We start from the raw sequence: 18,450 nt of genomic DNA, 5'->3' as shown, positions 1-18,450 counted from the left end.
CTATTAATTCATGCATTTGAGCTGAGCTAGTGTCCTCTGCACTTGTTCTGGGTGGGCATTGGCGTTCCTCCATATGTTTCTGTATTTGATTCTTTACTGCAGATGTTATTAATTCAGGGATTTCTTTTTTTATTTCCAATCTGAGTTCCTCTATACCTTTCTGTAGCTGTTTCTTTATTTCAGAAGCTTTTGATTCATTTCTTTCAGCTCTGTGATTCCCAATTTGTTCTGTGTTAGTGTTTTGTGAACTTGTTATGTTTGGGCTTGAGTTCTGAGGTTGCATTTTGTTCCTTCTCATCATTTTGTGTAGCACTGTCTTCTGACCTTTGTTGTAGGGACTGCACCTGCATGCCAGGCCTGATCTGATCCTGGAGGGGACAAGGTGGAGTAGAGGGGAGAGGCAGCTCTCCCACACACTCACCAGGGCTGGGCTAGGACTGGGTCTGGGGGTTCCTGGAACATCCCAGAAATTCCTACTTGGTGGACGCAGGGTAGCCGGAAGCTGTCCCACACACTCACTGGGCCTGGGCTAGGACTGGGTCTCGGGGTTCCCAGAATGCAGCAGAAATTCCTACTCAGTGGGCATGGTGGGGGAGGTGCTGCAGAGTGGTGCGGAGCATCCCAGGGTGGTGGAAGAGGGTCTTACCCACGCTGCACCTGGGCTGGGACCAGTAGTAGGTCCCACCCAGCACAATGAATTTTATAATCATACTTAACTATTCAAATGAATTAATACATTCGACTTTTCTTTCTTTTATGTTTTTTGCTGGAACTGGGGATTGAACTCAGGCCCTTGGCCTTGCCTGGGAAGCACTTATTCTACTGAGCCATCTCTCAGGCCCTGGATTTTTCCATAATTACTATATATAATCATTAAATAATTTTGCCCAGCATCTATGAATGTAAACAGTAACTACTGTGGGCATTCATATTTATTTTGTGGTGTTCTAAGAGAGGGTCTCCTTATGTCATTCTGGCTGAGCTTGTATTCCCTGTGGAGCTTCAGGCTGGCCTCAACCCAGAATAATCCTGCTTCATACTCTCAAGCACAGCGATTATAGGCATGTGCCACTATGCAGCACTCCTGTGTATTTTTAGATTACTTGGCTTTTTGCCAAAAACACATATCCTTTTTTCTCAGTCTTTGATTGAACTTAGAATACTTGACAGTGAGATTATGTACTTTACATTTATTCTTAAATTTTTAGGATAATGTATCCATATTTAACTTAGTTTTTTATGTATTTAATACAGGATCTATAGGGTCTGCAGGGTCTTACTATGTAGATTAGACTCATAGTATTTCCCCTGTTTTCAACCTCCTAAGTGCTGGGATTATGCACGCCACTACACCCAGTCTCAAACACCATCTCAGCAGGCCCCAGGAACAGGGCCAGCAGGGCACACCATGCTGGGGATTGAACCTGGGCCACTGTACTCTGCCTAAGCAGGCACTTTAGTCAACTGAGCTATCTGGGGCTGGCCCAGTTATTTTTTGATAATATTTCCAGTACCTCAAAACAACAGCAAAACATTATTTTTATTTTTGTCATATAAATTGCATGGTTTAAATGGGCTTTTATGAGAAAAAATATTTAAAATAATTTTTTTAGAAAGTATGTATTTATTCGACACATGGTCTTGCCACAGTTTGGACTCATTGTGATCCTGCCACCTCAGCCTCTCCAGCTGGGATTACAGGTGTGCACCACCATACCCAGCTCCAGGGTAGCATGGTGTGCCTGGGTTTCCTGGGCCAGCAGGGCATGTGGTACTGAGGATCAAACTCAGGTCCTTGCACTCACCAGGCAAACAAAGGACTATTGGGATCAGAGCAGCAACATAAGCCTAAAGCCTAAAGCAGCCAGAAGCTTAGACCACTGAGCTGTCTCCCCAGCTCCCATATTTAATGACGTCAAAGTTTATCCTGAAAGTTACTTGCTTCTTATCCTGATGACTGCCTTAGAATTAGCATGTAGAATTAGCTAGTCTGCTACTTCCCTTTCAGAATCCATCCTGTGGGTCTTTCCCTTCGTCTACTCTTTGCACAGCTATTTTAATGTATTTTAAGTTTGTATATGCAGTATTTGTTGTGGAACACAGTTTTTCAAATAAAGGGCATAAGGTCTGTCTGAAAACAACCAAGGTTTACTAAGCTGATCACCAAGAAAAACCTTAGTAAACACCAACTATTTCCCAGACTTTTCTTATCACTCCGTTTATGACTTCCAACTGCATTACCTTTAATTTTGATACACTTCTTTTTATATTACTCGATTTTTTCTAAGCCAATTATATTTTGTTGTGGTTCTCTGTTTTTAGAGTTCTGGATGCTATTACCTTATGTAAGTTTGATTTAATCATAATTAAACATACTGTCTATATGGTCTTAAAATTCAGTTCCTTTAAGTTAAAAGCTTGTGTATCTGTATAACTCTATCTAAATTGTTTTCCATCAGGAATTGAACTCAGGAACTTGCGCTTGTCAGGCAGGTGCTGTGCCACTGAGTCTTATCTTTGGTCCTTAAGTTATTAGTTGATAATAATTCACTTCAGAGTCTCAAGTATATTTGTGTCTGTTCTGTTTATGATGCTAGTCAAACTAAACAGAATGCACATAACACGGAAACTGAAGACCGTGATTTTTCAGTGGACTTGAGAAGTGAAAATGCCACACAGAGGGGGAAAGGCTGTGAATGGTGGTGTTTCAGAGTCAGCCAGAGCTGATGAAGGGAAGCTGTGCACCCAAGGGGCAGGGCCTTCTCTGTGGCCCTGACCCCCTTCTGACTTTGTCCTGCAGCAGCAGCAGCAGCAGCGGGCTTGCTTTCTCTCTCCTGGCCATGAACACAGCCCAGTCCCCTAGTGCTCTCAGTGTTCACTCAGGGAACCTGAGTTGCTCTTTTTGGAATTCCCTCTGCAAGTGCAGCCCCAAACCACAGTGTCTTTGGTCTTGGTGATTGAAGCCATTAAAGTAGAGGCTGAGATTTCAAATTGAATTTTCTACTTCTCTTCAACAAAAAACCAAACAAAAAATAAATAAATAAAAAGATTTCGCCACCCAAAGCCTTTTTCTCCTAGATAGTAACCTAGAGACAATCCGGTCAGATGCGGCTTAACTTTGCTCTAATCCTATCCTAAGCTGCCACAGCCACATTACCTTCTGGCTGCTCTACGCTTTGGGCTTATGATGCTGCCTGGTCCCAGTAATCCTTTGTTTGCGTCGGTGTATGACTCTCTGACCTGACCTACATTTTATCCTCATGTCTTAGCAGTCCCAGAAATTTGGGTATCACTGACAATGCTGTCATAGTCCCAACAACTTAATAATAGTCCAGGTGCCGATGAAGTCCAGCTTAGGAACAGTATTTGGAACTAGAAGTCAGTTCTTTTCAAATTATAAATTAGATACTATGGATAACTATGTATTTAGCATATTTATATGCAAGGAAATAAAGCTGGGTGTTGTTCACTCTTTAGGAAATTAAAACTTAAAAAATATTTATCAGTTACTATTCTTGTAATAAGCCCTTATGTGTTGAGGCCAGAACAACTCTTGAAATTCCCAAGGGGGGATGGTGTAGGATGAAGAAAAACAAGTCAGGATGTAGAAAGCTGAGGTCTGGTAGAGCCCTCCATCCTGATGGGAGGAAAGAAGCAGCCCAACAACTGCAGTGTATTTATTTGTAAATGTGGGATGCTGTTGTCTACTGAAACCCCTCTGCCTAGCAATATGTTTGCTTAGCTCACCCTGGGTGCTTTATAATCTGGGAGCTAGAACAGCAGGTCCACAGGGCTTACCTGGGTGTTCTGTGTTCTCAGGGCAGGTCTTGCTTTAGCCCCACACATGGGGTCCATCTCCAGCTTCCAATAGTATATTCTGTATCTGCCAGAACAATGCATACACACTTCAACAGCTTGCTATTGTAAAGCATGTCTGGAAGCTCATGGGCACCACTTTGAGCTCCTCCTGTAAATGTAGAGGCCAAGGTACTTGTGTTAATCTCAAGCAGTCTTAGTAAAGTTATTGTTGCAGTGTTTGTATAAGTTTTTCCTTTCCTGTTCTCTACATATTTTAGTAGACTCTGTACACGCGTTATTACTACAGGTCATCTACCACAGTGTAAAACCAAACATTGAAGGAAATGATTCAGGTAGATTTTCAACCTGGTGCCATCTCCTTGCTTTGTGTCTTTGTTAGGTGTCAAAGCCTTTGGTGCTCACTCCCACCCAACATACTCAGTGTGACTCAGTCATTTCTAAATAGGGCTTTGAATATTTGATTTATCATGAGAATATAGATGAGCCAAAATGAAGCAATTGACATCTATTTTGAAGGAAAAAAATATACCCTATGTTTCTAGAAGTATTCTTGCATTTTGTTCCTTGGTGGTATTAGGGAGAGAATCCAGGATCTTCAGAATGAGCTACATCTCCAGTATCTGCTTCTTTTTTCACTTTTATTTTGATACAGGATCTCCCTAAGTCCCTAAGTTGCCCAGACTGGGCTTGAATATGTAATCCTCCCACTTCAACCTTCCAGACTGCTATAGTTATAGAAATAATAATTATATTATTATTACTGCCATGTGGAATTTTTACAATGCCCCTTATATTGCAATATGCTCATAGATATCTATATTCTCTGAAGAGATGATTATGAATGATTGATTGAATGAGTGAAAAAATGGATTTGTTTAAAAGATGTCTTGAGGGCTGGGGAGATGGCTCAGTAGGATAAGTGCTTGACTAGCAAATGCAAGGATCTGAGTTCAATCCCTGGTTCTGCCTAAAAATAAAAATAAAAATAAAAATAAAAGATGTCTTGGTTTTCCGGGTGGAAAAGATGAATTGTAACATTTACATTTCTGGAATTGTACCATACAAAGGGCAAATATTTCATTGCTTTTGCTTTATTTCACTATTTTTATATTAATTTTATTGAGAAAGAAGTATCGATGAGACAGTTTCAAAACAGGTGAGTAGGCCAGTTACAATAATTAATACATTGCATATTGTTGTCTTCATAGTAGTTATTCATAGTATAAGAGGCAGACATGATATCTTGTATTTCACTGTTATTTGCATAAGAAGTACTGTTCTTCATTTCTCCTGGCCAGTGTGTGTTTGAAAATGTAGTTCACATTGAGTAGTCAGTGACAAGGCTTCTTCTCCAGCCAGGTTCAGTGGTGACTTGGATGCCCCCAGGGATGCTGTGGTGTGTAGGGTCCTGCCTAGGAAAGGCCCAGGAGGGTACATTGCCTTTGCAGTCAGCCTATGTGTTCTTTTTTTTAAATTTGTGTGTGTGTGTGTGTGTGTGTGTGTGTGGCCAGCTCAGCCCACCAGGGGGCGGGGCTGGCTGGCATGTGGTGCTGGGGGATTGAACTGCAGTCCCTTTGCTTTGCTAAGCTTGTTCTAAGTAGGTCCTTTAGACCACTGAGATATCTCACCAGCCAGCCTATGTGTTCTGATTGGAGTACATCCCATTAAATCACCTGTCAGTAAAATACTGGACAGAAATGCGGATGCAAGAACTAGTCTAGATCATTATACTAAGTCATCTTACTGTCTCATTTACTCCTTAGGCCGATAATATAAACATAAATGTTAGCCTTCTTTAACAGAAGAAAACTGAGGCCCAGAAATATGGAGCAAACGACTTGCTAAATGTCTCACATCTTGTAAAGGAAATAGCTAGGATGGAAGCTTTCCAGGGTTTGCTCTACAAGACTGCCTCTCTGTGAGCTGCCTGGCTGAACTCATAGCTGGGCTCCACCTTTGTGGGTGCTTCTGTGGCGGGGGAGTAAGCTGGCTCTTTACAAGAAAACAATAGCAAAGCAGTCTGCATGTCTGGAGACTGAGTAGCCTGGTAGGAAATTTAGTAATCCCTTTGCTTCGTCCAACCATCACTGTCTCTTGTTCCCTGACTTCCATCCAAGGTTCCCAAATATTAATATGAATCATGGATCATTCTGTATATGCAGCCCTGGAGAATAATTAGAAATCCTCATTACTTGGAATGTTCTTTAACATAGAACTTAAAAAAAAGCTGTTTCTATTCTCTTGAATGAAATCTGATGAATAGTAAAACAAAGTTAAATTAGAAAAGACTGTGTTCATGAATGAGCAATAATAGCAAGAACTGATGCTAACTTCTAATTTACTTCATTAAGACTTGCTCTTAATAAGTAACTTTTTGTAGGTCTTCAAAATGCATACTCCAAGTCTACTAAGTGAACTCTGAAAAATTCAGAACTTTTAAACACAATAAGTTCTTATTTTACCCTTTCATTTCTTCATTCTTTCATTCAACAATATTTGTACCCACTTAGTGAGTACTTACAATAATTTGAAAGATTAAATTTGAAAATATAATCGCTTGCCAAGAAAAACTCATTTCATTCTCTTTTTTTGTTTCTCTACACCATAAGAATAATTTATTTTGTGTTTTTTCTTGCTGTCCTGATCAATGTTTAGATTTACATTAAGCAGTAGATTTTTTCTTTTGTTGTCTGTCTCTCTTACTTCATCTTTGATACACAGAAACTGTACCTACTTATGAGGTACTGCATGGTGTCTTGATGTGTGTGTGTTGTTTAAAAATCACATCTTGGTATTTAATATGCCCATCTCCTTTGGTAGAATAAGGTGTCCTCATGAAATAGCCCAAATCATTCGATGCCATAGCACTTCCAGGATAATAAAATTCAGGACCCTTAAGCCATTTCATAGTCTTAGTCATGTGGCATTGGAGAAAATTTTCATGTTAAAATTGTCAAGCATATCCTAAGTGTACCACATGCACATAAAGGAACAGCAAGCAGTGGACAATCGCTAGCCTCCTCATGATCATCATTATTCTCAGAGGACTGAAAGATTGTTTGAGAAAAACTAAAAATTATGAGATGAGACATATTTCTAAATAGTATTAATGTAAACCTAATAAGATTATTATAAGATTTCAACTAGTTTATTATTATTTATTGTGGTATAGTCAAAGGTGTGAGTGCATATTTTTATAAGTATTTGTTGAAAGATTTGGATTATGAACTTATCACAAACAATTGTCTCTAGAAGTGAGACTTCTGAAGGAGCTGACTTTTGGCTGGCTCTGAACCATCACACAGTATCTCCTTTGACCTTTTAATGACTCTGTGACTCAATTGTGCCTATTTTAGGGAATGAAAAGAATTCAGAGTAGAAGACAGGAGGCAGCATGCAGGGCAGCTTCCCTGCAGATGCGCCCCTCTATATCTCCGCAGATTCATCTATGAGGAACAGCAAACTACCATTTCAACAATCACTGTAACCTGTTCCGCAGACTCTTGGCACTGATTCATTCCCATTGAACATCCTAAATCTCAGAAATACACACAATGCCCAATAAATCCTTGGCATGTTATTTCATATTATGATGTCTGTTAAAGAAATAGCTAGTGGCGTGTGAAACAGGAACAGAAATATAATGTCAACAGATAACAGCCATGAGGAAAATGGATTTGGAAATGATAAAAAGGCAGTGAAAGCATAACTTGGACAAATGTCTTTCATTAAGGCCTAACTTTTGTGTCAGAAATCCATAAGCTCCTTCCTGTGTTTTCTATTATTTCAAGGCCTTTGGTATTTGATGGCTGGGAAGTAGGGGAAGAAATCATGTTAGGGGGATGTGAGAAAGGGAGAAAAAGGCAGAAGGCCGAGGTCAGGTTGTAGATATGCCACCAGGTTCTTGGGTGACTGATGACAGCACTTTATTTTAAGCGTAATGGTCAAAGAGATCCCCATGCCTCTTGACCTGCTAACAGAGTGAGATTCCTGAGGCCCGTGCTCCTCCAAAGGCAATTCATGACCAACCAAATAAAGTAGAACAGACTTTACCTTATCAACTACATATATTATCTGATTAAAAATGATCCTAATGACTTTTTGTTGCAGTCCAAACATTTTGCTTCCTATACAAAAAGTTACCTAAAACAGAAGAAAGTAAAATTATTGATGAATTCTGAAGTTCAAAGAAAACATATATAAATAATTATGAAAAATTCTAAAAGAATAAATAGAAAGTTCACACATAGTTTGATGTAGTTTTTGAAAAGAAAGTTCAAGAATCTGAGGACTGCACATTAAATCACTGCAGGATTAGAAAAGGAACAACAGCCACTCTCCAGGAGAAGTAGGGATGGGCCGGGCTATGAAACGTAACCAAACATCTTCTTAAATGCAGCCTACAGCGTGTGTTCTTAGCACAGATGCCCTGCAGTTAGCTCCATGAGTGTATCTATATCTATATCTATATCTATATCTATATCTATATCTATATCTATATCTATAGATATATATATGGAACAAGATTTTCTAACTTTTCTAGAGTCTAAACTAACCTACATATACAAAGAGTTTGGCACTGATTTTGCAGCTCGTCTCTAACATTATAAGGGTTTATAATAACCAATTTTCCAAGAAAGAAAAAGTGTTCAGTTGTTTTTGCAACCAATCGTGGCCATTATACAGAATTTCTACTCTTGTTTTGTTGCTAGAACACACAGGGAATCCTCTTAATGTGAATGCTTACTTCTCTATCTCTTCCTTGATAATAAAGCACGCTGTTTTGTGTCCTTGGTTACAGACCAAAGGCTCCCAAACCATGACTTCGTCTGGCTCCCAGAAGAAGGTGAAGAGAACGCTGCCCAACCCGCCGCCCGAGGAGGTGCCCGCGGGCTCCCCGGCCTCCTTTGGCGCCGGCGGCACGGCAACCCGCAGGCGGATCTGCAGGACCAACACCATGGCCCGCGCCAAGATCCTGCAGGACATCGACCGCGAGCTGGACCTCGTGGAGCGCGAGTCTGCGAAGCTCAGAAAGAAGCAGGCCGAGCTGGACGAGGAAGAGAAGGAGATAGACGCCAAACTGCGCTACCTGGAGATGGGCATCAACCGCAGGAAGGAGGCCCTGCTAAAGGAGCGCGAGAAGCGCGAGCGCGCCTACCTGCAGGGTGTGGCGGAGGACCGTGACTACATGTCGGACAGCGAGGTCAGCTCCACCAGGCCTGCCCGCGCCGAGAGCCCGCTGGGCGCCGAGCGGCCCAGGACTGCCCCGCAGGCAGACTTCAGCCCAGCCGAGCCCCAGCTGGCGCAGCCCGCTGGCGCCTACGCGCAGTTCCCGTTCTCCAGCCCTGCTCCACCCACCCAGGCGCCTGCACCCTATACGCAGCCCGCGTCCTTCCAGCCGCAGACGCTGTTCCACCAGCAGGCCACCCCCTACCAGACGCAGCCGGCTTTCCAGGCCGTGGCCACCATGACTTTCGCGCCACAGGCTCAGCCGGCGCCCAGCCCGCAGCCGTCCTTCCAGCTCCCATCCCCAATGGTGGTGATCCAGCCCAAGCCGCGCCAGGCCGCTCTGTACCTGGAGCCCAAAGTCACTGCCAGCTACGAGGTGATCCGCAGCCAGCCCCTGATGATTGCGCCTGCCTCCACCGACGGCTCGTACGCCGTGCCCCACCTGGGCAGTAAGTACAGCAGCCTGGACCTAAGACTGGGCCTGGAGGAGCGGGGCAGCATGGCCAGCAGCCCCATCTCCAGCATCTCGGCCGAGTCCTTCTACGCAGACATTGACCACCACACCTCGCGGAACTACGTCCTCATCGACGACCTTGGGGAGATCACCAAGGGAACTGCCTCACTCAGCACGGCCTTCAGCCTCCATGACAAGGACCTGTCCAAGTCAGACCGGCTGCTGAGAGCCACAGAGCCGCGCAGGTCCCAGGAGGTGACAGACTTCCTCGCACCTCTGCAGCCCTCCTCCAGGTTGCACAGTTATGTGAAGGCCGAGGAGGACCCCATGGAGGACCCCTACGAGTTAAAGCTCCTGAAGCATCAGATTAAACAAGAGTTTCGCAGAGGGACAGAAAGCCTGGATCACCTCGCTGGTCTCTCGCACTACTACCATGGGGACACCAGCTACCGCCACTTCCCCAAGTCCGAGAAGTACAGCATCAGCAGACTCACCCTTGAGAAGCAGGCGGCCAAGCAGCTGCCAGCAGCCATACTGTACCAAAAGCAGTCAAAGCATAAGAAGTCTCTGATTGATCCTAAAATGTCCAAGTTTTCACCTATTCAAGAAAGCAGAGACCTTGAACCTGACTATTCGAGCTACATGACTTCCAGCACTTTATCTATCGGTGGTATTTCTTCTAGGGCAAGACTTCTTCAGGATGACATCACTTTTGGCCTCAGAAAAAATATTACAGATCAACAAAAATTCATGGGGTCCTCCCTGGGCTCAGGCCTGGGCACTCTAGGTAATACCATTCGCTCAGCTTTGCAGGAGGAAGCAGACAAGCCCTATAGCAGTGGCAGCAGGTCCAGACCCTCCTCCCGACCATCCTCTGTCTACGGGCTTGACTTGTCAATCAAAAGGGATTCTTCCAGCTCATCTCTAAGGCTGAAGGCACAGGAGGCTGAAGCCCTTGACATTTCCTTTGGTCATGCATCCTCTTCGGCCAGAACTAAGCCCACCAGTCTACCAATTAGCCAGAGCCGGGGAAGGATCCCAATTGTGGCCCAGAATTCTGAAGAAGAAAGTCCCCTCAGTCCTGTGGGCCAACCCATGGGAATGGCCAGGGCGGCCGCTGGACCTCTGCCACCCATATCTGCAGATACAAGGGACCAGTTTGGCTCCAGTCATTCATTGCCTGAAGTCCAGCAGCACATGAGAGAGGAATCACGAACTCGGGGGTATGACAGGGACATAGCGGCCTTCATCATGGATGACTTCCAGCACGCCATGTCGGACAGTGAAGGTAAATCGGACCGCACGTCGCCCTGTTTCTCTCAACACTCAAACTTCCTTTTCTGCATGTTTTCTTTTTCCTCTCCAAAGATGGATTCTACCTTTTTTAGTGTGTTTTTTGCATGTTCACTTCAATTTTTTTTCTTGTACATGGAAATTTTATCTTGTATATGATTTTATGGCATGCTTTTCTTTATTTTCACTTTGTTCTTTTCACCTTGTGGTGTTTCTTGATTGCTTGGTTTGTTTTGTGCCTGCTTTTCTGAAGCCATTATCAAATAAGTCTATCAATAAAGTATGGGAATCATTTAAATCCACAGTTAGAAAGTTTCATTGTATCATTCTTTTGTTTATTTAAATACATTTTTTTCATTAATTTATTTTAGTTTGTGAGATGATTAGGAGTACAGTTATTAAATAACATTTGCTAGACTTTGTAATAATGATATCATTTTCATGAGATGAATGTTCAGCGGTTCAAAGAATGTCCTCTTTTTGAGCACTTAGGACCTGTCTCTGAATTAGTATCATGTAGAAATTTATCATTCTCATTAAATTAATAACATTAGTTGTATCTATCATGAATACTACCTTGACAAATTTATATACTGTATATTATATGCTAGAAAGTTTAGAACTAAAGATATTAAAATAACATTTCAGTATTATGAAACATTCTTTAGTTTTAAACTAAAATGTTTGTAAATTCCTTTGGGGTTTTAGCTAATGGGAGTTTGACCTTTCTGGTTTGTCCACTTGCCATTGCTTTTTCTATCATGCTATGGTTTTGTCTTTCATTTTTTTGCTAGTTGTTCATATAGAACATGCTATTTAAGGTATGTACACACAACTAAGAATTGATTCAAAGTGATTTTTTATTGTTTAATCATTCAGAGCCATAAGAACTTGGGAATTCTCTAATGTAAGTCTCCCTTTGGAAATAAGGGAGAAGCCACGCCATGATGGGAAGAGCCGTGCAATTGGAAGAGGGCTGACTCTTAATTGATTTTGTTCACTTTTTAAATTCCCTCTATGGCTTACATTTGATGTCAAATGCAGTTGGAATACTTGAAATAATTTTTTTCTGATCAAATAAAGGCACTATCACTTCAGTACTTTGGAGGCTCCAAAAAGCTAAACTAACATAAGCATCTCTCCTTTCAGAACAAGCTTCTTTCTTGACTCAAAGGAAAATATATTTCCATGAAAATGAATTCCTGTCTCTTGCTGTATTTAGACACAGATGAGTTTAGAAGTCAAGCCTAGCACTTCACAGAACTAAAATAGTCACTGGATCACACAGACGACAGGCTGCTTTCCTGTGTGATTCAAGTAGACTAGTCATTCTCTGATCTGCTTCCTTCTTCCCAGGCTATCTACTACTTTTATTGACAGATAGTCATATCAATAAAGCACCTTGTTTTTGTCTGTTTTACTTTAGCAATTGATTGAATAAATCAATAGATCTTAACAAAACTATAATAATTTTTAAATAGTCTTAAATATTTTCTTTATTTTTTCTGCACTCCACATTTTACAAACACTTTACATTGCTTTAGAATAAGGAGGTACTTCATTTGCCATATCTGTAGCAAAATAAAATCTCTAGAGGATCTATGGCATGATAAGCATAGCTCATCTATTTATTACTCGCAGATATTTCTAACATAATGGCAAGTATATGGACATCTATGGGCATCCCAGTATGTGGCATTCATCTACAGAAAACTATACCAAAATGACGGAGTGCTCACTGTTCTGTTCCCATTTACATATTTGATGTGCATACACAGTAATCAAGAGCCATGGAAGTTGTTTTTCAGAAAATAGATAATGAGACACGTTGCGGCCCACACAATTCTGAAGTCTGTAAAGATGATATCAAAGAATGCAATATAAATGAAATTTTATGAAGATACCTAAAATTAAACTGATAAAAATTTATCATAAAGATTATATTGATATACAATTAAAAAGCAACTATAAAATTCAATTTGATCTATAGTCTGAATGAATGATAGTGATCTTTAAAAGCTGCATATACTAAAGTTTTATAGATTTTCTTTTTCATATCATATACTACATTACTTTTCCCTTGTGAGAAGTTCTGTACTTTCCTTTTGAAATCTGGGGCTCCATGAGCATTTAAGGGACAATGTAGAAACTATATTTACCAGTCACGCACTTCCTGACATTTATAAACTCAGAGTAGTAGGCATTTCCTAAGTAACTGCTTGAGAAATGTATCCTATGTCTGTGCATATCACCATGACAACCTGGAGTGGTGTAATCTGAAGCTATTTAGTAACATCCAACGAGAAGAACTTAACTTCAGATCCCTTGCTGTACCTGTCCTTTCTCTGAGTTTAATTAAATTTTACATTTTAGTCTGTGCAGTATTTTTCAGATGTTTTACTCTGTAAAACTAATTTTTACTAGATCATGAGAAAATATAGACAGACACAATTTATACTGGTACATATACATGGGCATTAGCTTGAGACTGGACTAGAAACAGTCACATCATGTTTAGGTCTAGTGATAGAGCTCTTTGCTCAAGATATTCTTTCCATGTATACATGATCACATGTCTCCCCATGAAAATATCAATAGGCATCGTCTTTAATTTATTTATGTTTTTATTTATTACCTGGTACAGGGTTTTGCTACGCAGGTAAGACTTGTAGTGAGTCTCTCAGCTTCCCCAGCACTAGGATTACAGGTGTGCCCCACCATGCCTGCTTTTGGTGGGCAGCTCGACACAAGGTTGGCATAGTATGTGGTGCCAGGAATCAAACCTGGGTGCTTACACTTGCCAGGCAGTCACTTAGACCACAGAGCTATCTACCCAGCCCTGTGTAGACTTTTCAAAATATTTCACAAATATTTTATACTGAGAAGTAAATCATTTATGTAATTATTAATAGTAGATTCCCAAATTACTAATTTGTCTTTTGCAATAAAGAAGTAAACACAAATTATCAAGTTTTTAAAAAGAGGGTGTGTTAATCTCCAGTAAATTATTTCAATTAATTGAAACACTTAGCTATATTTATAAAATTTATTTTATAAAAATGTGTCTCTCCCACGGTGGAATCATTTATAAATAACTGACATTTGTGACAAGTCTCTAGAGATGAATGTAGAGTCCAGGACAAGTGTAGTTTCATCCAACCTGGCTGATCTTGGCTGATTTTGTGTTTCTATGCCAGGTAAGTACACTATTTAAAATAATAGCAAAAACCAAGATAGGTAATTGTAATTGTTAAGAGACAAAATTTGGGTCAAGTTGAGGCTCTGCCTATTGGCATGGACAGAGATCCGCAGAGTGTCACGTGTAGTTTTGGGAACTCCAGACTCATTAGGGAAGCTGCACACTCAATGTAAGGTATATACCACATTATTCAACACAGTCATCCATTAAAGACAGTATGGGTTATGGATTGTTAATTTATTTTTGTGAGAAATATAAAGTGGTATAACAAACTAGACAAAAACAGTGTTAGTGTGGTTAAGGATAATTTAAGAAATTTTCACACCGATGATTATTAAATGGTGCATTTTTTACTTATCAAATTCTCGTACGCTGTTTGTTTGTTTGTTTGTTTTGTTTTGTTTGTAAATCTAGCAACTTGCTTTCAAATTAAGGCCACAATAGCTATTCAATAGATGGTGAGAAAAAGATGTGTGAACTTCATGGAGAAATTTATCTTTATTTCAAAATGTATTTATCATGATTACTTAGCTTCTTTCTCTGGGGAGGGACTCATTCTGTCCCTCACTCATGCCACAAATGTGCACTGGTGTTTCGCCCTCTGTATGGCATTGCTTTTAATGCTGAGGCACGAAGGGTGAGACCAAGGTGATAGGTTCCTGGCCTCCACGAGGCATGCAGGTCCCTGGTGAGCTCAGTGTGCACGCACACCAACAGGGAGGTGCAGTTTGATCCCCTCGTGTCCAAGTCGGAGCACACCGAAGCTGGATCTCTCACTCTGTCTGGGAGGCACTGTGGCTCCGCAGCAGTGAAGCCGGTGCTCCCGAGGTCAGAGGTGTGCAGGGCGCAGGCACCGTGTACGTCCAGCTGCCAGCACAGGAGGCCATTGGCCTGCGAGCAGGGTCTGGGGAGTTTCAAAGAGAAGATATGTAAGAGTATAGCAGGAAAGGAAAACGAGGAGGTAGAGAGCACTGAGTAGTTTGGCATTTGGGACACCATGCCACGTTTGAAGACAGTTGGTTGGGGGCATCAAGGAGGAGCCTGTGCGTGGAGCCCTGGAGAAGGGTTCTGCAAATGCCTCTGGGGAGCCCAGCATCCCGAGGCTGCGCTGCAGGGCCATCACAGAGAACAGCAGTATTCAGCACAGGTCAGAGTGCAAGTGAGCTGCCTCAGGGCTGAGGCCCAGTGGAGTGGGCTGCCAGGGAACATAGCAACTGTGTACACAGAATATGGTTACATTTCCAGAAAGCAGTAGGTAGAATGTGATTTTATTTTTCTTGCAGTTCATTCTTAATTTCTAAATCAGTGGTTTCTTCAGAAAATGTTCTTTGTATTAAACATCTCATAGATATATTTTTAATTAAGTGATCAAATGCTCATGAAACACATGTTCCTAGCAATATGAGTATTGCTAGAAATAAATATTTTTGGTTTTTGTGAATATCATATTTTTTAAGTATTTACTTTTGTTTTCCTTATGTATTTGGTACAGGGTCTCACTATGCAGCTCAGACTCATAGTGATCCTCCTATCTTCAGCCTCCCCAGCGCTGAGATCATAGGTGTTCGCCACCATGCCCAGTCTTGGTGGCCAGCTCAGTGCTGACCACCCAGGGGGTGGGGCTGGCATGTCATGTGGTGCCAGGGATAGAACCACAGTCCCTGTGCTTGCCCAAGCACTGCCTTAGTTTGCTGAGCTATCTTGCTGTCCTTGGTACTATTTACTTATTGTCAAAGCCAGCAGCCATGTATTACTACTGGTTTTCCACAGTGACAGAAACTTTCATATTCAAGGAGTGCAATTTCTTGTAGTTTTGCCTGGGGGAGCGGGTCATAGGAAGGGTCTCGCAAATTGGAACCCATGGACTGTGCATGCCTAGGCAAGTGCAGGGACTGGGGTTCAATCCCTGGCACCACGTGGTGCACTGGCCCTGCCCCCTGGGCATGCTGAGCTGGCACATGCCTGTAATCCCAGTGCTGAAAACAAGAGGAATGCTACAAGTCTGAGCTGCATAGTGAACTCTACCAAATATATATATATATATATATATATATATATATATATATATATATATATACATATAATACTATATATAATGCATTTCATTTTATCCTGATGTAAAATTTGATGTCCTTTTCTTTTATGTTGCTTTAAATAAGTGTGTAGGTGACTATAGGATAAAAGTGTTTAGCACACTGTTACCTCTAACATAATCATGAAACAGACGCTCGGGTTCCCTTGGGAGCCTGCTGGAAATGCATTTGTGCAGAGCAGCCTAGTGCACATGTGGTGTCTGTGCAACTGTGATGTTTCCTTGGTCTCCAAAGCCTATCACTTGCGTCGGGAGGAAACGGATTGGTTTGATAAACCCAGAGAATCACGTTTGGAGAATGGACATCTGGACCGAAAACTGCCAGAAAGATTGGTTCACTCGCGACCGCTCAGTCAGCATCAGGAACAAGTAAGTGCTGTGTTTAGTAACCATGTTAGAGTTTTCAAGGGTCAGCTCTACCCTAGTATGGTGTTGTCTGGGGTCAGGAATGGCTTAAAGGAGGGCTTTACTTCACCAGTAATGTGAGACTTAGAATCAAAGCTGTGACACTTGTGCAGACAGTATAAGCGCCCTGCTCCCCCCACAGATGCTTAGCGTGTTGATGTAACGTGTCCAGCACTGGCACACAAGGGCCACGTGCGAGTCCTGCAGAGCTGGCGAGGATGCTGAGTGCAGCAGATTCTGCGACCTTCATGCTTCCAGTTCTGGTGTCCTCGGGGACTGAGACAGCAAAGGACAGGAGTCCAAACCAAGTCTGCTGAGGGTGAAAGATGTGGCCAGCCCAGGACAGCCATGCAGGCCAGGAGCGAGGGCACTGCCTGATGCCTCGGGGTCTCCAGCACAAACAGGAAGCAGTTAAGGGACTAGCACGGCAATGGTTTGCTCTTTGTTGCAGACATTACTTATGAGGTAACCTGGTCTTTAATTATATCACATCCCAAAGTTTAATTATAAAATTCAAAATTCACACTGTCTGCATTAATACTTATCCTCAAATCCTGCCTCCTGCCTGAACTCCCTGGGAGTATATTTTGGCCTGGAGAACAGTCAAGTGGCATTTTCATCTCACTCCCTTCTTTGCAGCTTTTGTCATAAAAAGGTAATATTGAGCTCTTGATACCAATAAATGCAGATGTTTTTATTTGAAAATACACACACATAACAATTTATACTTTTTTTTGGGGGGGGGACCAGGGATTGAATTCAGGCCCTTGCACTTGCCAGGAAGTGCGTATTCCACTGAGCCATCTCCCTGGCCCCACAGTTTATACTTTAAGGTATGCTGGAAGCAAAGGAATAACAGCAAATTAATGAATGCAAGCACTAATTTATCTGCTTTAAAATACCATATGTAAAACACACATTAGAGAGATAGAAGGATATCTTTGAAAAATTTTATTAGACTCAGGACCATATTCTCTACAGGAATGACCAAATCTGCAGGGCTGTTTTCTTTCCTCTCAAATATATGTGTTTCTGTTTTATTTCTGCAGTTTTCAGTGGAGATCTAGCTCCACTCTGTGCTCTGAATAGGTCACTTACCACTAAGGCTTTCCCCCCATCGCCTGTCTATGAAACATACCCTGTGCAGCGGCGTGGTCAGCACACTACTTGTCTAAAAGCAAGGCCGTTGCCCAGCTGAGCCCTCTGCCCTGGGACAGGGCTGTGTTCTCAGGGCAGGCCATTCTCTCTCCTGGGCCAGGAAACTTACTCCTCTCCTCTTGGGGAGCTCTGGGCAGCATTCTGGCCCCACGGCCGGTCCCTGTCTTATAGGAAGACATCCTTGGCACTACCCCACTACCTCCTCTGGTCTGAGTAGCAGCCAGTGCTCGGTCCCGGGCTGGCAGCACCTGGAGTGAAGGGCTCTCGGTCCCACCCAGCAGGGGTAGACAGAGCTGTGTCTCACCTGGAAAAGTACTTAGAACACACTATGCCCTGAATCAGCCTGCAGTGCATAAGGAAGGGCAGCACAAATATCTACACAAATAGGGGATGACACCAGTGCTATTCATGACTTTGAAGGCTCAACTTAAAAAAAAAGATTCATTTTGAAATATTTGTAATTAAGGAAGGAAAGGAAGATTGTTCTGAGTGGCCTGAGATGATAGTTCTGTCTTTGCTGAGTCATAAGAAAGCAAGGACAACAGAGTGTATATCTTGGTGCGGGGAAGCACACTGGCCCCTCAGCTCCACCCTGGTCTTGACACTGTTCCTATCTGGTAAAGGCAGTGCATGCTAGAGAACTGTCCACATCATCTGCCATAATTAGCAGAACACCTGAGACCCATCTGCACTATGTGGGGGAAGGTACCCCTATTTCCTGTAGATTCTTCATCACATTGATCGTATGATGGCAGATGAAAGGTTTTTTGTTTTGTTTTGTTTTGTTTTTTTTGTCGTTTT

At 42.2% G+C, this 18,450-nt stretch overlaps 1 protein-coding gene across 1 annotated transcript in view; it reads left to right on the top strand.

Moving 5' to 3' along the window:
- Pclo (piccolo presynaptic cytomatrix protein) overlaps positions 1-18,450 on the top strand; it is a 488,156-nt gene that overhangs the window by 333,143 nt on the left and 136,563 nt on the right. Inside the window, exons 8-9 of the mRNA XM_023724320.1 lie at positions 8,621-10,790; positions 16,322-16,455. Coding sequence (XP_023580088.1) covers positions 8,621-10,790; positions 16,322-16,455 — 2,304 coding nt within the window. The remainder of the gene's footprint in view (positions 1-8,620; positions 10,791-16,321; positions 16,456-18,450) is intronic.

This window comes from Octodon degus, unplaced genomic scaffold (genome assembly GCF_000260255.1).
Source record: "Octodon degus isolate 3935 unplaced genomic scaffold, OctDeg1.0 scaffold00108, whole genome shotgun sequence".
NCBI lineage: Eukaryota > Metazoa > Chordata > Mammalia > Rodentia > Octodontidae > Octodon > Octodon degus.
This window is presented reverse-complemented; position numbering and strand designations above follow the sequence as displayed.